This window comes from Haliaeetus albicilla, chromosome 14, assembly GCF_947461875.1.
Source record: "Haliaeetus albicilla chromosome 14, bHalAlb1.1, whole genome shotgun sequence".
NCBI lineage: Eukaryota > Metazoa > Chordata > Aves > Accipitriformes > Accipitridae > Haliaeetus > Haliaeetus albicilla.
In genome coordinates, this window is record NC_091496.1 from 25,630,341 (window position 1) to 25,648,420 (window position 18,080).

Sequence of the window (18,080 nt, forward strand, 5' to 3'; positions counted from 1 at the left end):
AAACCAAGCATAACATGACTCACAGAAGTCAAGGATCCTTGGGTCCTTGGAAGGCCTGGTTAGATATTCTTTCTTTCCCTCTTCTGACAGACTCAAACATGCACAATTAGGAAGACAGTCCATGCTTACAATATGTCCTAATTTTAAAGTAGGTTAACTTGAGGTTTAAACAACAATTCTTTTAACTTGCAAAATCTGTTAATCTCTCCGGTCTGTCTATATCTATGTATCTTTAATCTCCATTTCATAAGTCCATCACTGTAGTATCTAGATGTGTATCTATTTAAAAAGCAGTTCTCAGATATTAGCAGGCAAGGATATCATTAACTTGCAATGTGGGTGAGAACATTTCTGTAGAAACACAACACATCATTAGCAGAATAACAAACAGGCTCCACCAGGTTACACACATAGAGCAGTTGGTAGTACATGCTAGATTGTTTCTCTTCTACTTCTAATAACATACAATACCATTTTGTTATCACTGCACATAGGGACTTCTAATTGCAAAGGAGCATATTCAGCTATTAATTACACTGATTTGGCAGATGTGGCATTTTTAATTCACTCTTCATTCTACTGTGACTAAGATTCAGATAGATATTTTCTTCTTCTAACTGTATTTGGTCTAATCTCATCTACCACTGATTTCAAACAGCAGAACAACACCCTTCATGGAAAAAAAGGAGAGAAGAACCACGGTGAAGGCCAATGAACATGATGCACAGATGTCTTGCTTTGCCAACATTGTGTATTCTCTAGCAATTTAAGTGTGAAGTGTCATTCTAAATATTCCCAAAGTCTCAAACATTGCAGAGCATCAAAGACTGAGATTGACTCCTCAGTCTCCTTCCCATTTTTTTATGTCAAAATTAGAGCAAATCATACAACACCACCACCCCATCCCACCCCCCACCCCCATTTACATGATTCAATACTTTAGCATTGTAGGGCTTTACAGTTTCTACACCTACACACACACACACACACAAGTGGTGGATCCATGAATGAGTTTTCAAGGCTGTGCTGGGGTACCTAGCTGGCCAGGTCTGCGGATGGGAGGGCACTATGTGCAGCCATTTAGAAAACCAGTACCAAGAGAGACAAGTTAGGGACGATCACCTCTTAAAAGTGGCAGTTCTAGTCTGTAAATGGCATGATGCTGGGCACCATAGGAAAATATCAGGTGGGCCTTAGAATAGTACTGTTGTTGTTGTCCTGATGTTTTGAGAACATGAAGGGGGTGACAGGAGTCAGAGCAGATTCCTTTAGAGTAGTCAGTATAACTGTATGAAACAGATAACTGTTAGGGCCCAGACATCTAAAAAAATTATCACAAGACTGATGAGACTGCCCACAGCCCATCTTGGAAAGAGTGAGTTCTGAGCCTCAGAATATCTCCATTTTCACTCTTAAGTGAGCTTCTTATGAGGAGGTAAAGCAGAAGCTCAGGAGATCAGATCAGACAGCTAATGCTATTGAGTGTCTGAGTGTCCATGTGGGAATGTACACTTGTTCCTAGAAGAAGGTGTGGCTGAGCCGGATGAGTCAGGAGTGAGACAGATGGCAACATCACATTGGTGAGGAAGACAAGTTGTTTCACTAGGGAAATTAACCTGAACACTCAGAAAGTCTGCTAAAAGAATAGTCAAGACTTGATGTAAGTGGGGAAGAGAGAAATGAGCCAAAGTGGACTTGTGGTTGTACGGAAAGCCAGACCAAAAGTGTAGGTCATCCTCAAAGATGTCAGTCAATTATAGCAACCATGTTGGCTTTCAGTCAAGAAGCCTTTGACTGTTCAGGTAAGTATGAGCCATGCCAGGACTGTATCTCTGGAATCAAGCAAATCTGTTTAACTCCAGCTACGTCTTTCACAGTGAAATCACAGCATTGTTGAAAGATATGTCATTAAAACCAGGACTGCATTATGTGAAACCTATGGTCCCTGCCCTCCAGTCCTGATGGAGAGCTCTGAAGTCTGTTTGCAGTCTTCATGAGAAGGTATCAGCAGTTTGGGGATTTTGAAGGGAATGCTCTCCCGTAAGTCCAGAGAAGATGTCAGATAGAATGATATGCATCCCTTGTAATCCAGTGTATCCAGTGGATGCACAGCACATCACCAGCAAATCCACACACAAAGCATCCATTCATTAAGACCATGTCTGCATCCAACAATCTGCTTCTAACTATTGGATCAACCATGCTATGAGACATGTAAATCCTGGAAAAGTAAACAAACTCTTCTTTTTCTTTTCCCTAAAAAAAAATTGAGGTTGAAGAAGAGGACATTTGTAGGTAATCCTACCTGCTTTTCAAACTGCCCTTGTGCGAGCTGGCCAAGCACATTTTGTTGGGGTATGCAGGCCATCAGAAAGCACCTTTCAAAGTCCACCTTTTGCAAGTCAGCTTCATTTTCAGCAAATGCTTGGAAGATGCAAAGGCTAAAATAAGCAATGTTTAGCCCCAGCAAGAAAATTTATGTCCTTCAACTAACCCAAGAGCTTCAATGAATTCCAATAATCACTTAGTGTAATTGAATGTGTGGTAGCTATGGCCACATTTATTTCTATATGGTTGCATGAACTTACTGTAGTTGTGTGTGTCACGTGGTATTTCATATAATTTGAACCAAGGGCTCTAGGGATGATTCTGTATTTAGCTCTATGACGATAATGAGCAAAATGATGGCTCAGGTGTGTAGAATATGCCATATCTCATTTTCCTTACAGTCTGGCACAAGGCTTAGTCATGTACTGTTCAGGTCAATGGGGCATTTGTCTACAGGATGACTAAAGGATCAGACATACATAAGGTTATAATTTTACCAGACAAAACCCAACGCTTTCACACAGACAGATGTTTTCAGTGTCTTCTGTTGCAAATGTTTTGTGTGAAAAATTCCATTATAGCTTAAAGGCTTTAAAAGATTGTGTAAGCATAGTGGAATTCACTTCTCAACCAGACCTATCATTATAAATTAACCACACTTAGGAAATTTAAACACCTGTAACTCCAAAACACTACTTAACTCTAAAATATTATTAAGAAATTTTAAGTTAAAATTCCTGTTTTAACAGCTGAATTTTAAGTACTTCAGCAAATATTGCCTTTTCATATTTCCTGTTCTTAATTACACATGACTCAATGGTACTTTATTATAAGACTAAACTCTGAGTAGTATTTCTCAATGATAAACAAAATACATATCCCCTCTGCTATTGAGGCCAGCTTTCTATACGCTGCTAATTGGATAAATAATTACCTGTTAGAACCCCTTTTCCTTCACCCATTTTTTGAAGTTCTTGCACAAAAATCAAAGCATCATGTCTTAACAGAATTGTATAAATCTTACAGCAAAAACTCATTAACCACAGTTACAGAGGATTTTGTTGAGCCAATATAATACAGATATAATATTTTTATTATGATTGCTTCTCTCTTTGATTCTATTAGGACATACATGTGGACCTCCCTAAGAACAACACAGCCTGCACCTTGTTAGCCTTAGTAAGAGTTTAAAATGGAGGAGAAAAAAGACTGCAGATATTAAAAGTGGACTGAATGAAAATCTACTCAGCTAGAATCACCTTAGCCTCAACACTTCAAAATTTTCCTGTTTACTGTGTCTGAAATGCAAACATATGTCTGACTAGTCTTGCTAACACATCGTAAAGCAAAATAAGGCCTGAAACTGTTTTTGTGGATGTATATCCTTTCTCATGTCTCAAACAATCTGAGTGTTATTGTTTCGCTACAGGTGGTCTTATGTTTTTATGAAACAGAGACAACTTAGCTCAAACACAGACAAAACCAAACTAATTTTGCACACAACTAACATGCACACAAACAAAAACAGCAGTTAATGATGATGTGAAATCAATTGGAAGTCATAGCCAGGGAAAATGGATTTCTGTCATAGAGAAAGGAGATGACAATTTTAGAGATGAGCTCTGAAAAGCAAATCAATTTTAAAATAAGACATGAAAGCAGCCTGGAGTTAGAAAACAAATTAGAAAGCATTTTTTAGGGCTTATTTATGATGCAGATAGGAAAGAAAGGCTCTGTTTGGGTGACCATAAACATATTTCAGAAACACTGAAAATTTCATAAAAGAAATAAATAAGCAAGAGACACATCTGAATGCTGCATTTTACTGTTGTTCTATGAAACATGAGAAAAACAGAATGGTTGCACTTAAAGGTACATGTGCTGCATTTCAGCCAAAAAGAGCATTCCCTTTACATATTATTTCATTAATTCCTGAAGTGCACCCAGATCATGGACACAGCACAGCAATGGTTAAGTCATTGCATGCTTCCCTTCACATTCATTAAAAGTAGAAAGACAAGTAGGCTTTTTCTTTTTTTCATACAAAACTAATAGGGGAGCATAAGAAAACAGCCTGCAGTTATCATAGTTGGAATTTGACAGCGACATAAAGATTAACACCTCCTTTTTAGAAGAAAAGACATAATCACAGACACTTATGTTGTTTATAATGTCTTGTCACGATGTTTTTAATTGTAAGAAGTAAAGCCAGTGGATCAGAATAGTGAAACCCAATTATATTTTTTCCAGGACAAAAATCAGAGACGTCAGCCTAGTGGATCACAGATGTCTTGCTTTACCTGTAATTCCTGGTGAAATCTTGCATGACTCAGAATTTTTTATGAAGGTATTCAGAAGTGAAATTCAGTCACAGAGGACTGTTAGTGTTGTGATGGAAGGTATGATGTCATTTGACCCAAAGATGCTACAGATATACATGTCTCTGCTTTCCTGAGGAAGGATTGGTAATTATGTGGGGTGTATGGAGGTCTTACTGCCTTAGTTCAGAATAAACTTTGAGCAAGAATCCAGATGTAGATCATGATACATGACTCCTTTGTAAAGGATTTTAAACTCCAGAGACCGAAGTTACACAAGCTGAATATTCAAAGTGTGGTGGCATACTAAAAAACCCCAGAATACAGAGGCACATAGGTTAGTTGAGCCCATTTTGAGACGTGGACACATGAGTGAGTTCTGTTGTTCTTAGCTAACTTCAACAAATGACAATATAAATCAAACTGCATTCTAGATCATCTCAGTGTCCTCACTTGGGTTGATGATTTTTGCCCTTACGTTTTGCACTCATGCTTTTTTTGCAGTCTGCTTACATTTCTAGTGTTGAAACCTTCCGCTTATTTTATTATGGAAACTATGATGTCATTAGTTTGAGAAGTCAGTGATCTCTGTAGTGCTCAAAGACAAGATATATAATGGTTTGAAACTAATATCACACATTAGGAAATACAAATATTTATAGATGGTTACCGAAATCTCTTGTGTACTAAAAATGTATTTGTTCACAAGAATTATATCTTGCTGGCTACTCAATAGCCCCCTTATAAAAGATCCAGGTTGCTTGAACATACATAATAGCATACAATGCAACTGACAGGCAAAAGTCTCTTTCACTGAGCACCTGAAAAAAAAAATACTTCTTCTACTACACTGCTTAGACTGTGTAAAGTAATTCTAAAGTTTCTCTTAATCATAGGCAGAATCAGGACCTTATCACCCAAGCAGAGGACAATTTTTAGTCATCTGACTTAGGTATGAAGAAAGTCTTTCTTAGTTCTTAAGTTCTACTGACATGAGGGAGTTGGTCCAGGCTCTACATTTATTGTTTTGGTGAAGGAAACAAAAATGCTATTGCAAAATGCCACACAAAACCACTGCAAAGTGATGACAAAAATAACATCAGAGGGAAAGATATCGGAGAAATATACCAAAAGGGGAACATGCGCTAGAGTGATGACGTTAAAAGAATAAACCAGTTACATAGACATCTGTGCAAAGGTAACAGGAATGATTCAGCAGATTTCTACAGAGCAGTGAAGGTTATCAGACAATGACGGAAGACTTTTGCAGAAGATGCAGAATGGGAAACAACTGCAATTAGTTTTACAGAGATTTTTCTTGCATGGCGTTAGTGTAGATCACATAGGATCTGGCTCTCATCTGACACTAGAATAGATCAGTGACCTCAGAGAGTCAGAACATAGTGGAATTTGAATTAAGAAATCAAGCTCACAAACATTTCATATAGTTGGTTTTAACGGACCCTTAACAAATGCTGTCCTGTTTTTGACACTGGTGAATGTGAGTGGTCGGATTCAGGAGGCAGGAACATCAGCATAATCCTCCCAGCAATACCCTGGCAATCCACTTCCTTAGCGGCATATTGTTCCTCTGCTATCCTTCAATTGTCTGACCAAAGGGTGTTTGCTTATTGAAACAGCCCGATGTCTATGGAAATGAAAGACCAAAGCAAAGCTATGAAATTCTTCTATATTTTTTGCTGTGGTCAATCCAGAAGTGCTTGTTTTGTACATGAGGAGCAAATCAGGCTTCTCCTCTGTCATATAAACCTATGGTTTTTTAGAAAAATATGTTGGGAGAAACCCACAGCCCTACAGTAATGGAGAAAACCACAGGCAGGAATAAAGCCAAATGGCAATGAAGGACTTTGTGCAGGACAAGAAATTCCCAGAAAAGAAGGAGGAAATGTTAATTGAAAGACTATTATTTTTGTATTTGTCTATACAGAAATGCTCTTGGATTTTATCAAAATGCCACTTTTAGTTACTACTTTCTTACCTGAACAATACACTATAAAAATCTTGATAACAATTAATTACTTACTTTCTGGATACTTGTATCCTCAGTAAGGTACCTGAGCCTCAGATCAGAGCTCTCTCTCAACAGTTTTACAGTCATAGCATGCTTATTAAGGAGACCTTGTATTTCCAAGCAATCACCTTAGAAGCTTCACTACAAGAAAAGAATGTGCAAGAAGACTTGGTAAGATTAGTGTGCACAAGCAATGCCATGCATTAGGTATGCAGCAGAAGAAACCCAACTTGCATGTCAAGTGTGAGACAAACTGTGACAACAATGCAAATCCATCCTCCATTTACGGTCCTTATGTACTCACTGCAGGTCTACCTGGTAACCACATACACCGTAGGTCTTGAAACTCCGCTGGTGTGACCTAAGCTCCCATGTGAAATGGCAGCAGACAACTGTGTCTGCGTATGAGGCTAAATTATGGATAACGGTTGGTTTTCGTCCCTGTGGTTTTCCATCCGAATCTTTTTCCAGTTATAATAAAAAGGGATTTTTCTTACACATCAATCATAAAATTGTTTTTAAAGCTTCAGGACACTAAACCTCCAGGTAAATAAAAATGAATTTAAATGTAAAATCTGTTACGTACCCTTCTGCCCTCCACACAGCGCTGGAGCTCGGGCTTGGCTAGCACTGAGTATCGGCAGCCGTGGGGCTGCCACGTTATTTCTCTCCAGTCGCAGGTCCTGTTGTCAGAGCAGCTGAGGCAAGGGACAATCCACTGCCCTGGAAAACAGCAACAGGATGTCAGTACCTCCCTGTATTTTTGTGAGTAGCTTTATTATACAGCAAGTGAGATATTTTTTGAGTATTTTGTCATGGGAGTTTTCCCTATATTAAATGTCCCCCAACCCTTTGAAGAGACTATTTCTTCCTCTGTGTTATGCCCTTTTCATTTAGCTATAGTGGGAGTTTTTCCTTTCCCTGAAAGAGCTGCAAACGCTCAAATTTGACATTTGTTTGTGGGTTTGTTTCCCAGTTCCTGTTGCCTTTCTCATAGCAGCTTGTCCTTTCTCCACAGAAGGGATATGAGAAAGGGAAAGGGGGCGAGGAGGGTGAATGCAAAAAGAAAATACTTACATTCAGAAGGGTCTAAAGACAAGATTCATTCTTATCTACAACTAAACATCTAAAAGTTGGGTCGCTGGTTGAAGCTAGACTTTGAGAGCCCCTTGACAGAAAAATGAAGCAAGAGAGGCTGACTTCCCCTCGAAAATACTTATTTCTTTAACTTGTGAGAATTCAGAGGACTGTCCCAGGTTACACATATACATTTCGAAGGTGAAAGTAAGGTGAGATGAATAACCTATGTGATTTATTACAGCCTGATCCCTATTTTCAAAAATGATTTTGCAGATCAGGCGCATAAAGTGGGATTACCAAAAGTCAGTGGGTTTTAGGCATTTCTTACCTAAGGTTGAATGGTTTTGTTATTTTGGTTTTCTAAAGCTGTTCATTTCCAAAATCCTACAGGAAGTCTGAGGGATTTAACTTCTGAAGGAAGACAGAAAACTTTTTAGCTGCCTTTATATTCAGATCAATGCAAGAAACGCTTTTTCTAGCCCACAAAGGTGTATCATCCTGACAATATTTCCCAATGTCTGTGTAGCTCTGCTAGCAAAACCTGCGTTTGCTCTGATTAAAGGCATTACACGAGGAACACCACGGAGGCCCCCAGGTCCTTGTGTCAATGCTATCAGGCCTTGCTAGCACAGCGGGGTTTCTCACCACAGCCCAGCAAACAGCTCCAAAAGCAAATGTTTGCAGAGTAGACCTGGCCTTAGAGTTCGTGACTGTCACTGCTACCAGACAGCAGCTCCGCAGCCAGCTGGGTGTGCTTTGCTGTGTGTGATAGATTGCTGCTGCACAAGAAGCCGGAGCAAAAAACCAAGGCTGCTGCCTATCGACTTTTATCAGGCTGGGGACCGAGTGGGAGGCTGGCCGAAGCAATCCTGCAGATCCCAGCAGCCTTGGGAGAGTCAGCTGCTACCTCAGGAGCAAGGGAATTTCCAGGGAGGCAGCCTGCGCTCGCACTGAGCAAGTCCCAAGCGAGTATGTTTTGGCAAGTAGCAGGGTGAGTTGTTTTAGCAGATAAAGAAGTCCTAAATAAAAGCACCAAGAATTGTTTGTACGAAAGCCCGCGCTGGTACGTCTAAGGGCAGAATATATCCCACCGCAGCTCCATCTGCTGCGTAGCCTGCACAGCTGCTGCTACTTCTGCCCTGCGGAGAACACGCTCACCCCACCCTCAGCTCCCCTTGCAGATGATGTGCAGCAAATAATGGCAGACGGAACCTAAATAAAAGCCTGGACCCTGACTTTGCCACGCTGTGGGTCAGTAAGCATAACCCAGCTCCCCCGGTTCCCATGGGCGCAGGTGCCTCCTGAAGGCTGCCGCTTGGCAAGCAGCCCGGTTCAGCGTGGAGGAAGGCGGGGAAGGAGGGATGCTCAGGACCATGGTGGTGGGGTGCAAGCGGGGAGACGGAGCTGCCCAGCGCCCCTGGCTCAGAGGAATTTCAAACTTGCATTGTCTGTGTCCTAATCACCCAGCTGTTTGTCCTTAAGGACAACGCTCCCCACTCTTCTTATCAGCTGAGGACCACTTTAAAATTCAAAATTCATTAGGACAGTAAAATAGCGTGATTGTAGCCTGGTAATTTGCGGCGGGAGAAGAGAGACCTGAACTTTGGTCCCTGGGCAAGATCCTATGTATACTTTTTATCTAGGGGTTAAAGTGAATCTTTATCTAAAGGTACACAGTGGATAACCAGGTTCTGGAGCAGGGAGTGCTTTTCCAGCTGAATATTCTGCTCAGCTGGGAAACTGAGGGCTGAATTTAGACAATTCCTCTTTCTTGCAGCCTCCAGTGCCGGCCATTGTGAATCCCTTCCTCACGCTGGCCCTCCCTTGCCTTTGAGGTCCCTTGCTCGAGGTTGTGGCCTCCTGGCCACCACTGGGGCTAGGCTTGCTTTGACCCCCCAAGATTTCTGTCGTCACTTGTGGATCTTGCCCTCAGCTCCCTCTGCACCCCCTTTGCAATCCATGGCTAAAGGACCATTCCCAGCTTCGTAGCAGTCGTACGAAGAGACAGAAAAGTGCAAGGTCTCAGATAACGCAGCAATAGGTGCCATGCAAATACCTTTTATTGCTTTGTGCCTTTTCAGTAACAGAGCAGGGACAGAATGGTTGGTTGGTTTGAGGTCTGGACTCTGAGACTACCACTACTGTAGCGTTCTTCATAAATGATCTGAAAGTTGGTTTGGGCAGTGGTTCACATTTAAAAATTATATGAAAACTGGGCAGGTTTTTTCCTGACGTTGTAATTTTTCTTTCAAACCAAATACATAAAAGTTCTGGCAATGTCTACAACATCTGAGATCCCTCATTTTATGGAATTTTCTTCTTAACATCCCACACATTTATGAGCTGATCTGGTTTTAGGTAATAAACGAGAAAAGTAGAACTATATAAAATGAATATTGAGAAGCTGAGACATCTGAACAATAAAAGTTTAAACTTTGGCAACAGAAAGTGATAAGTACCTTTTGAAAAGCTTCCTTCAAATAGTTTGTTTGATTTATATTCAATAGCTCTCTAGGTATATTAAGAAAAAAATAGATCCATTTTTGGCATATGCTAAAGGTTAGTGGCAAGTGTAAAAAAATTAGAGATTAAGGATATATGGAGATAAACTCATGTTTATAGGAAGCACTGACATTTAATGCTAACAGAATAGTTGTAGTTTTTACATTTACATAGATTTTTTAAATGAGGCATGTAAATTTACGCATTTTTAATCCAATTATTATGAACTTTTCCTATTGTAACTTCACAACAGTTAGTCAATGCATTCCTAACCTTCAAAAATAAGACTGTGTTAAAAGATAAAATGAATCTCGTATGTAAAAGAACACAACAATTAACAGTGAAAAATTGCAAACAATCAATATTAGTTTGGAAATTAAGCTTATTTTCTATTGCAATTATAAGTTGCTTTTTCCCCATTTATATAAGGTAGCAGCACACAATGCAGCTTTCAACACCATTTCCATCAGCCTGCATTTTGTGGTGCTTCAGCTAAAAGAGTTATCATTGGCTCTACCAGGCAAGGGAAAGTTTACCTACAATTCAGTGAAAGAGCAGGAAAGAGAGAGCTGCTGTTAGTTTATTCAGAAATTAAAAATTGGTAAAACCAAAGTTTTATGAAAGCCTGTAAGTAGGAGGTTTCCACAGGAAGAATGAAAGTAAACTGGATTTTTGGCTCATTAGAGCAATTTATCAGTCGCATACATAAATCTTCTGCTTAAGATATGAGATTAAACATTACCAGTACTCCCAAAGACTGCTCTCCTAAAATGGCATGAAAAGAAATATACTTTTAAAATAATTTGTTAGGACTGTTTACTTTGTATTTAAAACATATTAGCCCAAAGTTAAAAGTTTTAACCAATAAAGGCTGTACACTTAATTTGATAGTTTTGTTTCTTCTTTCAGCTTCTTTTATTTTTATTCAACCCTTCCCATTGTCATAGCCACAAAAACACATATTTTGCTTTCAAGATCAAAATCAAAGTTTTTCTCTAGTGCTAAACAATTATCCATATAAAAAGAAAAGAATTTTCTAAACTGACAGCTCAAAATTTAAATATTTAACCTACACTGCTGCTAAAGATAGTTTGTTGATTTATGACTAGTTTACTTTTACATTTGGTATCTATTTGGCACCCTAACACTTTTAAAAAACTTCTTCTCCTTGAATAGGCTATAGAAATATTTTTTTCTTTTTCTTTTAGCTGCATTTATGAAAAGTAAAACTAAAATTATTTTTAAAAGCACACAATTTTGATGCTACAGAATAAATAGCCTTAGACCTACAGACTTATGTCCAAACTGAAATTTACTGTTTGTAACCAAAGGAGACACTCATTTGGTTGAACATCAGTTTATGTCTCTGCTGGACCCAAATCCAGATAGTGGTCGAATGCAAAGAGAGAGCTTGTACAGAATTATGTTAAACTGGATACAGTTGTAGAAAGTGTGGAAACTGGGATACAACTAAAACGTGCACGTCACAGCCATGAGGCAGAACATTAGAAGTTAAGCTGTGGTCTCTTACCCACCAGATTTTGTAACTGTCTGCAAACCAAATTTCCACAGACTGCAGTAGCCGATTCACCTGCAGGAATTTAGCACAACTTGGGGTCCTCATGGTCTCTATCAAATTCTCTCTCTCTCTGAAGAGCCAAACACATGGTTAATGCTTGCTGACTTCTGTATTATTGATAACACAGCAATACTGAAGAAAGACCTAATTTTCCTGTGATAGCCTCGTTCAAACACCATTGAATCAAAGGGGATTTTCTGAAGGGAAAAGGATTTTTGTTGCCATGAAAACTGTAATTTCATTCCACGATCTAAAAAAGATGGAAAGAGAGAAACTTCCCTGGTTGAATATTCCAATTTGCATTTATTGATTTTTTTAAAAAAAGAGAGAGAAAGAAATCGTGTAAATTAAGTGCGTATTTGGTAAAACGCTGAGCTTCCTCCAAAGACTAATGCCATGGTGACTGGGACAGGAGGAAGCCAGTTCTGCCTTTTGGTTAGACCCTGAACTACTGTCTCTGCACTGCATCAAAGGACTAGAAGTGAGGTGTGAAATCTTGGTTGTACTGAACTGCAAAGCAGACTTCTAAGTTCTACCATTAATGTCAGAAGAACTAAGGTTTCATCTCTCTCTCTGCTGCTCTGCCTCAGCCTCTGCCTGCGTATGCACAAACACCAGCGTCTGCCAGCACAGATCCATTTTGCTGTGATAGTACGTCAGTATCCCTACACAACTAAGCTGCTCCCTGGCGTAAGAACAGTGCATGACGCTGCCTTACTTCTGCAGAAGTTTTAAGTTTTCTTCTGAGAGGAAATGACGCTGCTTGGCTTCTCTGAAAATTTAACTTACTTAAGTAGAAATGTTGCTGCTTTAGCTGGGAATTTGCAATTGCTCCCATATGTGTTAGGAAAATGTTCACCGCCAGGATTGGGATATCATTCGGTTGTTACAAATTTGGAATGATTTTCCACAAAAAGCCATGCTTTCCAGTTCCATTTGGAAGTTGTGACATACATTAAAACTATACAGCCACTTGTTGCCAGATACTGCAAACCCCAGTTCTAGGGTCATTAGACACCTCTTGGCAATCTTCACTTTATAAGCAGAATTTTTTCTTCCCTGTTTAATACATTCGTCCTTTGAGACTACATCTCCTGAAGTTTGTTTCCATTTTGATTGTGTATATTATTCACAATAAGGCTGTAAAAGATATTTTATATTCAGCTTCACTTAGCTAGATGCAGTATTCAGAGGAAGCATGTTATGTATCAGGAGAAACAGACTGTCTGCCCCAGAAGGACTCTTCTGCAGATTTGGTTTGGGCTTTTTAGTCAGGAACTTTATGTCCTGATATAGTAACATAGGATGGGTTGTGCTTGGATGGGTTGTGCTTCTTTATGATTCACAACTTGCTGTGTGATTAAAATACACTGCTAGGTACAACAGTGTCTCCTTTGTGTGTTCCCTTCGTATAACACAAAATTAATATATGCCTCTGTTTCACATGAAGTGATGCATTCAGGCAGTTCCCACATTCCTTTTACTTTGTATTGATTATTCCATGAGTTTGTGCAAATTGTGCTGTGAGAAGCTGCTCCTATCTATGGCAAGATAAAAAATACAGTTGTGTTAGTAGACCATACAGGAGTGTGGGGTTTTTTCCATTTGTCTAATGAAGAATTGAACAAAATTACTTATTGTCTAATCCAGCAACAATTTAAGCTATGAATAAGACTGCATACCTGAGCAGTCCTGGGGATTACTCAGATTTGTTAAAGTACACTTGCATAAACCTTCATGCAGCTGTGACCTAAACATGAATACCTGTCCAACAATCTGTTGTAATCTGAGTTCTCAGTAAACCAGAGAGATGTCTTGATTGTATTAGTTATTGTATAATGTTTGATTTGTCCATCTTGTTTTTTAAGGTATCAAGATATGTAAAAACACACACTTTACTGTTTGAAATTGTAAACTGTTTCTCTGTTTCCAGTATAGAAGTGGAAATATAAAATTCAAATGGATGAAAATGTTGTGTTCTTTTTCTAAAGCTAATTTTCATTTTGAGTAGATAATCCCTTCCATTTAGAATAAAGCACTTCTATTTTAAATGGTTTTGATGGAAATATTTCAGTGCATTTTAAAGCCTACATGACAATAACACAAGCAGTGGTGGATCACTGATTAGAAACTTATTAAACAAAAAATTGTTACGTAAACTAACTAACCTGATTTTAAAAATTTATAACTATTAAAAGTGATTAGTTAGCGTGCATAGGTTAGTGTGTGTCCGTAGAAAAGAGGAAACGTTTCTAGTTTTACTTTGATGAGGTGCATGAGTTAATTCTCAGAAGAAAGAGGATTAAGTACAAACCTTTTGTATCTCCAGCTTCACAGGTTTTAAACACCGTCTGTGAAATTGCTGAGAGGTATTCAGGAGACAGAGGCTGCAAGCCACAGGACTCCTCTGGACGAATTCGAGAACCACAGTCCTGAAAGAAAATGAAATCTGTGAAAATGACAGCACTGCACCCATCCATATGACTTTGAAATCCTCTTCAAGGACATTTAAAGAGGAAAAAAGTTATTTGGGGTTGGTTCTGCAATTCATTCATCCTTTGCTCTTCAATATATATTTTTAACATGAAATTTAGAATCCTTTTTCCATTCAGACAATGGTTTTGTAATAAATTATCCCAATCCCCAGTAAATGTACAAGATACTACATTTGCTAAAGATATAAGAAAATTTATTAGGGCAAATATATATAACATCCATGTAACATCACATTGTCTCTACTTATTGTACAATCTCTACCTATTTGCCCTTAGCAATTTTGTATGCATATCTGCAGTCATATGGAATACATTTCTCTGATGACATGCCCCAAATTAGCTTCAGGAGATAGAGGTGCATAAAAGAAAAGAAAGAAAAAAAAAAAATTTCAAGGGGAAAATGTTTGAGCTAGTAGAATGGTTACAAAAACTTATTAGGGGTACTGAAGGAAAGGATTTAATAGAACTATGAATCTGATCTCCTTGTGGGTCTTCATGTGAGGTGTAATCCATAGTAAACCTCAGACACTACCATAAGGGTAACATAAACAGTGGACATATTTATGTTTAAAAACATTCACCTTTTAATTAATTTTCTTCATAGAAAAGAATCTGACCTTTTTTCATGTTCTAGTTAAAGAAAATGTTCACTAAGACCCACAATTAACACAGAAATATTTTATCTATATTTATGCTTGGACACAGAAATGTGGACTGGTTATTAAATCAACAGAATGTAGTAAAGAACTAGAGACCGCTAATGCAATGGCATACACTGTAAACACATTTCATAAGGAGCTGAGTTGCTCACATTTTGGTAATTTCTGATAAATTTTATAGGCATTAACAGAAACATACAGGAGAATTAATTAATGCCAGATGCCTAAAAAATTAGCAGTAACAACCTGGAATACCAATCAATCAATTTGAAATAACTTTCTTAAAATTTGCAAGTGAAAAGTGTTATTGGCTTTTAGAAAACTTGATCGTTATTCTTTATGGAAGGCTAGAGGCGCCGTCAGCTCCCCAAAATTTCAGACGAAATAACCAGATAAATAGTGATTCCTTACCATAAGTTTTAGCACATGTGGGTTCTTATATTTTAAGTAATGGGTTATTTCAACTTTGTGCCTTATAGTTATAATGTTCAAGCATCCACTGACATGATATAAACGACATTGCAGCATTTGTGACATCTGGCAATTCTTTCGGTAATTTTAGGCATCTACAGCATCTATGGCTGCATGAGTTGCTCATTCTAGTTTTCCTTTGTCGTTTCTGCAGGGAAATTGCATTGCTAGGACACATTTTTAATCTGTTTTAGATGTGCACTTCAGGAAAAAATGAATCACATCCTAAAAATGCCTTTCTCCCTCAACTGTAACAAGAGTTTAGAACAATTGAGAGGCATATATCTACATTAGTTCAGATGAATTTTTCTTCAAATTACTTTGTAAAAATACTCATCCTCCATACTGCATTGCCCAAACTGGTGCTATTGCCAGTTGTTCCATCAGAAGATAGGAGCATTCTGGGGTCAGTGTTAGCTTAAGAAATAGTGTCTACTATCTCATATTTCGTTGTCTAACCCACACTTCTGTATTCTGATAAGCTTGCCAGAACACAATGAGGGTTTTTTTCACTAAACCCAAAAAGCTATAAAACTGGGACTTAAAATAGTGAAAAAGATCATTTTGTGACAAAGGAGAAAATATTATAAATATTTAACCATGGCAATCATTATTTAATGTGCTTTTATTTTTAAATACTGTATGAAAAATGCAGTTGTGGCCCTTTCTGGCTAAATGGAATAGTAGTCATGGTAATGTTCAATAATTCAAAATTTGCCTTTTTAAAGAATTGCATATGCTTAGTACTACTAATTAGTTACAAACAAACTACACAAATGGAAACACCTTTTTACTGGAGCGTCTTCATTTCCAGAAGGAGTATTCTTGAAACCAAAAAGAATAGTAAAATGTAATTTCTCCAAAAAGTAAAAAAATATTTCATTGGTCTTTTCTTCACTGACGTATGTGGATTTCTACTCTTATTTTCTAAAATGATATTAAAATTGGTTCAGCAACTGTCATGTAATATCTTTCACTGTTTCCATGAAATTATGCTACATCTAGGATGCTATGCCTAAATTGGACCAATGAGCAAATGACAATTATGTCCTAATATTGTCAAGGTGAAACTTGGTAGTTAGTAGGATATGTGCCACTGATATAGATGGACATAAGAATCCATGCTGGAATTTAGTAAATACAGGTGGGTCTTGATTATGCAATCAAAACCCAAAGTGAAATAGTTGTCTCACCATTATTCTGATCTCAATTATTTGACCTCATTAAATTCCATGGTGGAAAAAAAAATTACTTCAAAGGTTTAAGGTCATTTTTGTGCACAAAAAGTCAGAGAAATGGTAGATATGTGTGGGTTCTGTTGTACAGTTGTCCTGTTCTCTTCTTAATGCTCTATAACTAGCGAAAGCTGTTATGACAAAATGAATGGTACGCTATCTTCTAGTGTTAAACTGATGTTGTCTTGGAGCCTCTGGGTCTGGACACACTGTACAGCTATTTGACAGTACTACTTCAACTAACATTAACATCAGAAAGCTTCTACCTTGCAGTAAAACAATTTGCACAGGACTTCACAAGAAAGCCTGAAATTCCTGAATGTGCTGCCATTGCTCTCAACATAGTGCTGTAAAATAACTTAACAGGGATTTTCTTGTTCATACCTCTGCCCAGGGTATGTGTTTAAATAAACAAAAATTGATTTTAATTGCATTCCTTGGACAATATCATTAACAACAGTTTCATGTGGCTGATTTATTACTAATCACAATCAATACGCAGGTCAAACTACATCACCAATTCCCTTCGACTTCATTGTGTTTTCAAAGTATGCAAACCATGAATTTTAAAGGACACCGCTTGTGTTTAATATGTAATTCACATCTAAAACTATACAGTTATGAGAGATTGTGAATCACTGAACAAGCCTTATTTGTTTCATCTTTACTTTTGTGGGAGACCAATCCTTTATCATTATTGACATATTTAATATAATGTGCAAAATGAATCTGTGACAGCTAGAGATTTACCACAGCCCCACCAATGTACGGCACATTAAGGGCTTTTCTAACCGCATGCAGATTTCTTAATGTTTTCTTCAGGTACTGCAGTGACATGACATCCTTCTTGCCTTGCCCAAAGATGAAACATCTTGTGATCTTAAGTATGTTTACAAAAGATCACTCATGGCAAAGATGAGAGCCAGACATGTAAACTTAAAAGATAGCTCTTGCTCTGGTCTGCTCTCCCTGCAAACCTTCATTTTTAGAAGGCAGACATAAAAAGGCCCTTGAAATGTCTGGACTAGAATCAAAAGAAAAATTCCCCTGCGTTACATACTTCAGTGCACAGTTAGAATCAACTCTTTATAAGACTGGTTTGGCATTTTACTAATAAACTGTCTTTTATCTTTACGGAAGATTTTCTGGACACTAGCAAATAAAAAAGGAATAAAGCTTTCCTCTGTACATCTAGATAGCTTTCAGTCAACATCAGTTGATACTTAGAGAGTGAAGATTTCTGGAGTCCATCTGCTGTGTGAAATGAGAATTGTTTCTGTTCAGACTACACTACAGTGAACTTGATACTTCATAGTTTTAGCCTTTAAGAGATCACACAGATTTTTGAGCCTGCTACTTTACAGTTTTCTCTAATTATTAA

The 18,080-nt window shown here is 38.0% G+C and overlaps 1 protein-coding gene across 6 annotated transcripts in view; it reads right to left on the minus strand.

Annotated features, from left to right (window-relative positions):
- The window catches only part of CPED1 (cadherin like and PC-esterase domain containing 1), a 163,352-nt gene that overhangs the window by 16,821 nt on the left and 128,451 nt on the right, over positions 1-18,080 (minus strand). For all 6 annotated transcript variants that reach the window (XM_069802042.1, XM_069802043.1, XM_069802040.1 and 3 more), the window contains 2 exons: positions 14,154-14,271; positions 7,265-7,401 (listed from right to left, as the gene is read on the minus strand). In XM_069802042.1, coding sequence (XP_069658143.1) covers positions 7,265-7,401; positions 14,154-14,271 — 255 coding nt within the window. The remainder of the gene's footprint in view (positions 1-7,264; positions 7,402-14,153; positions 14,272-18,080) is intronic.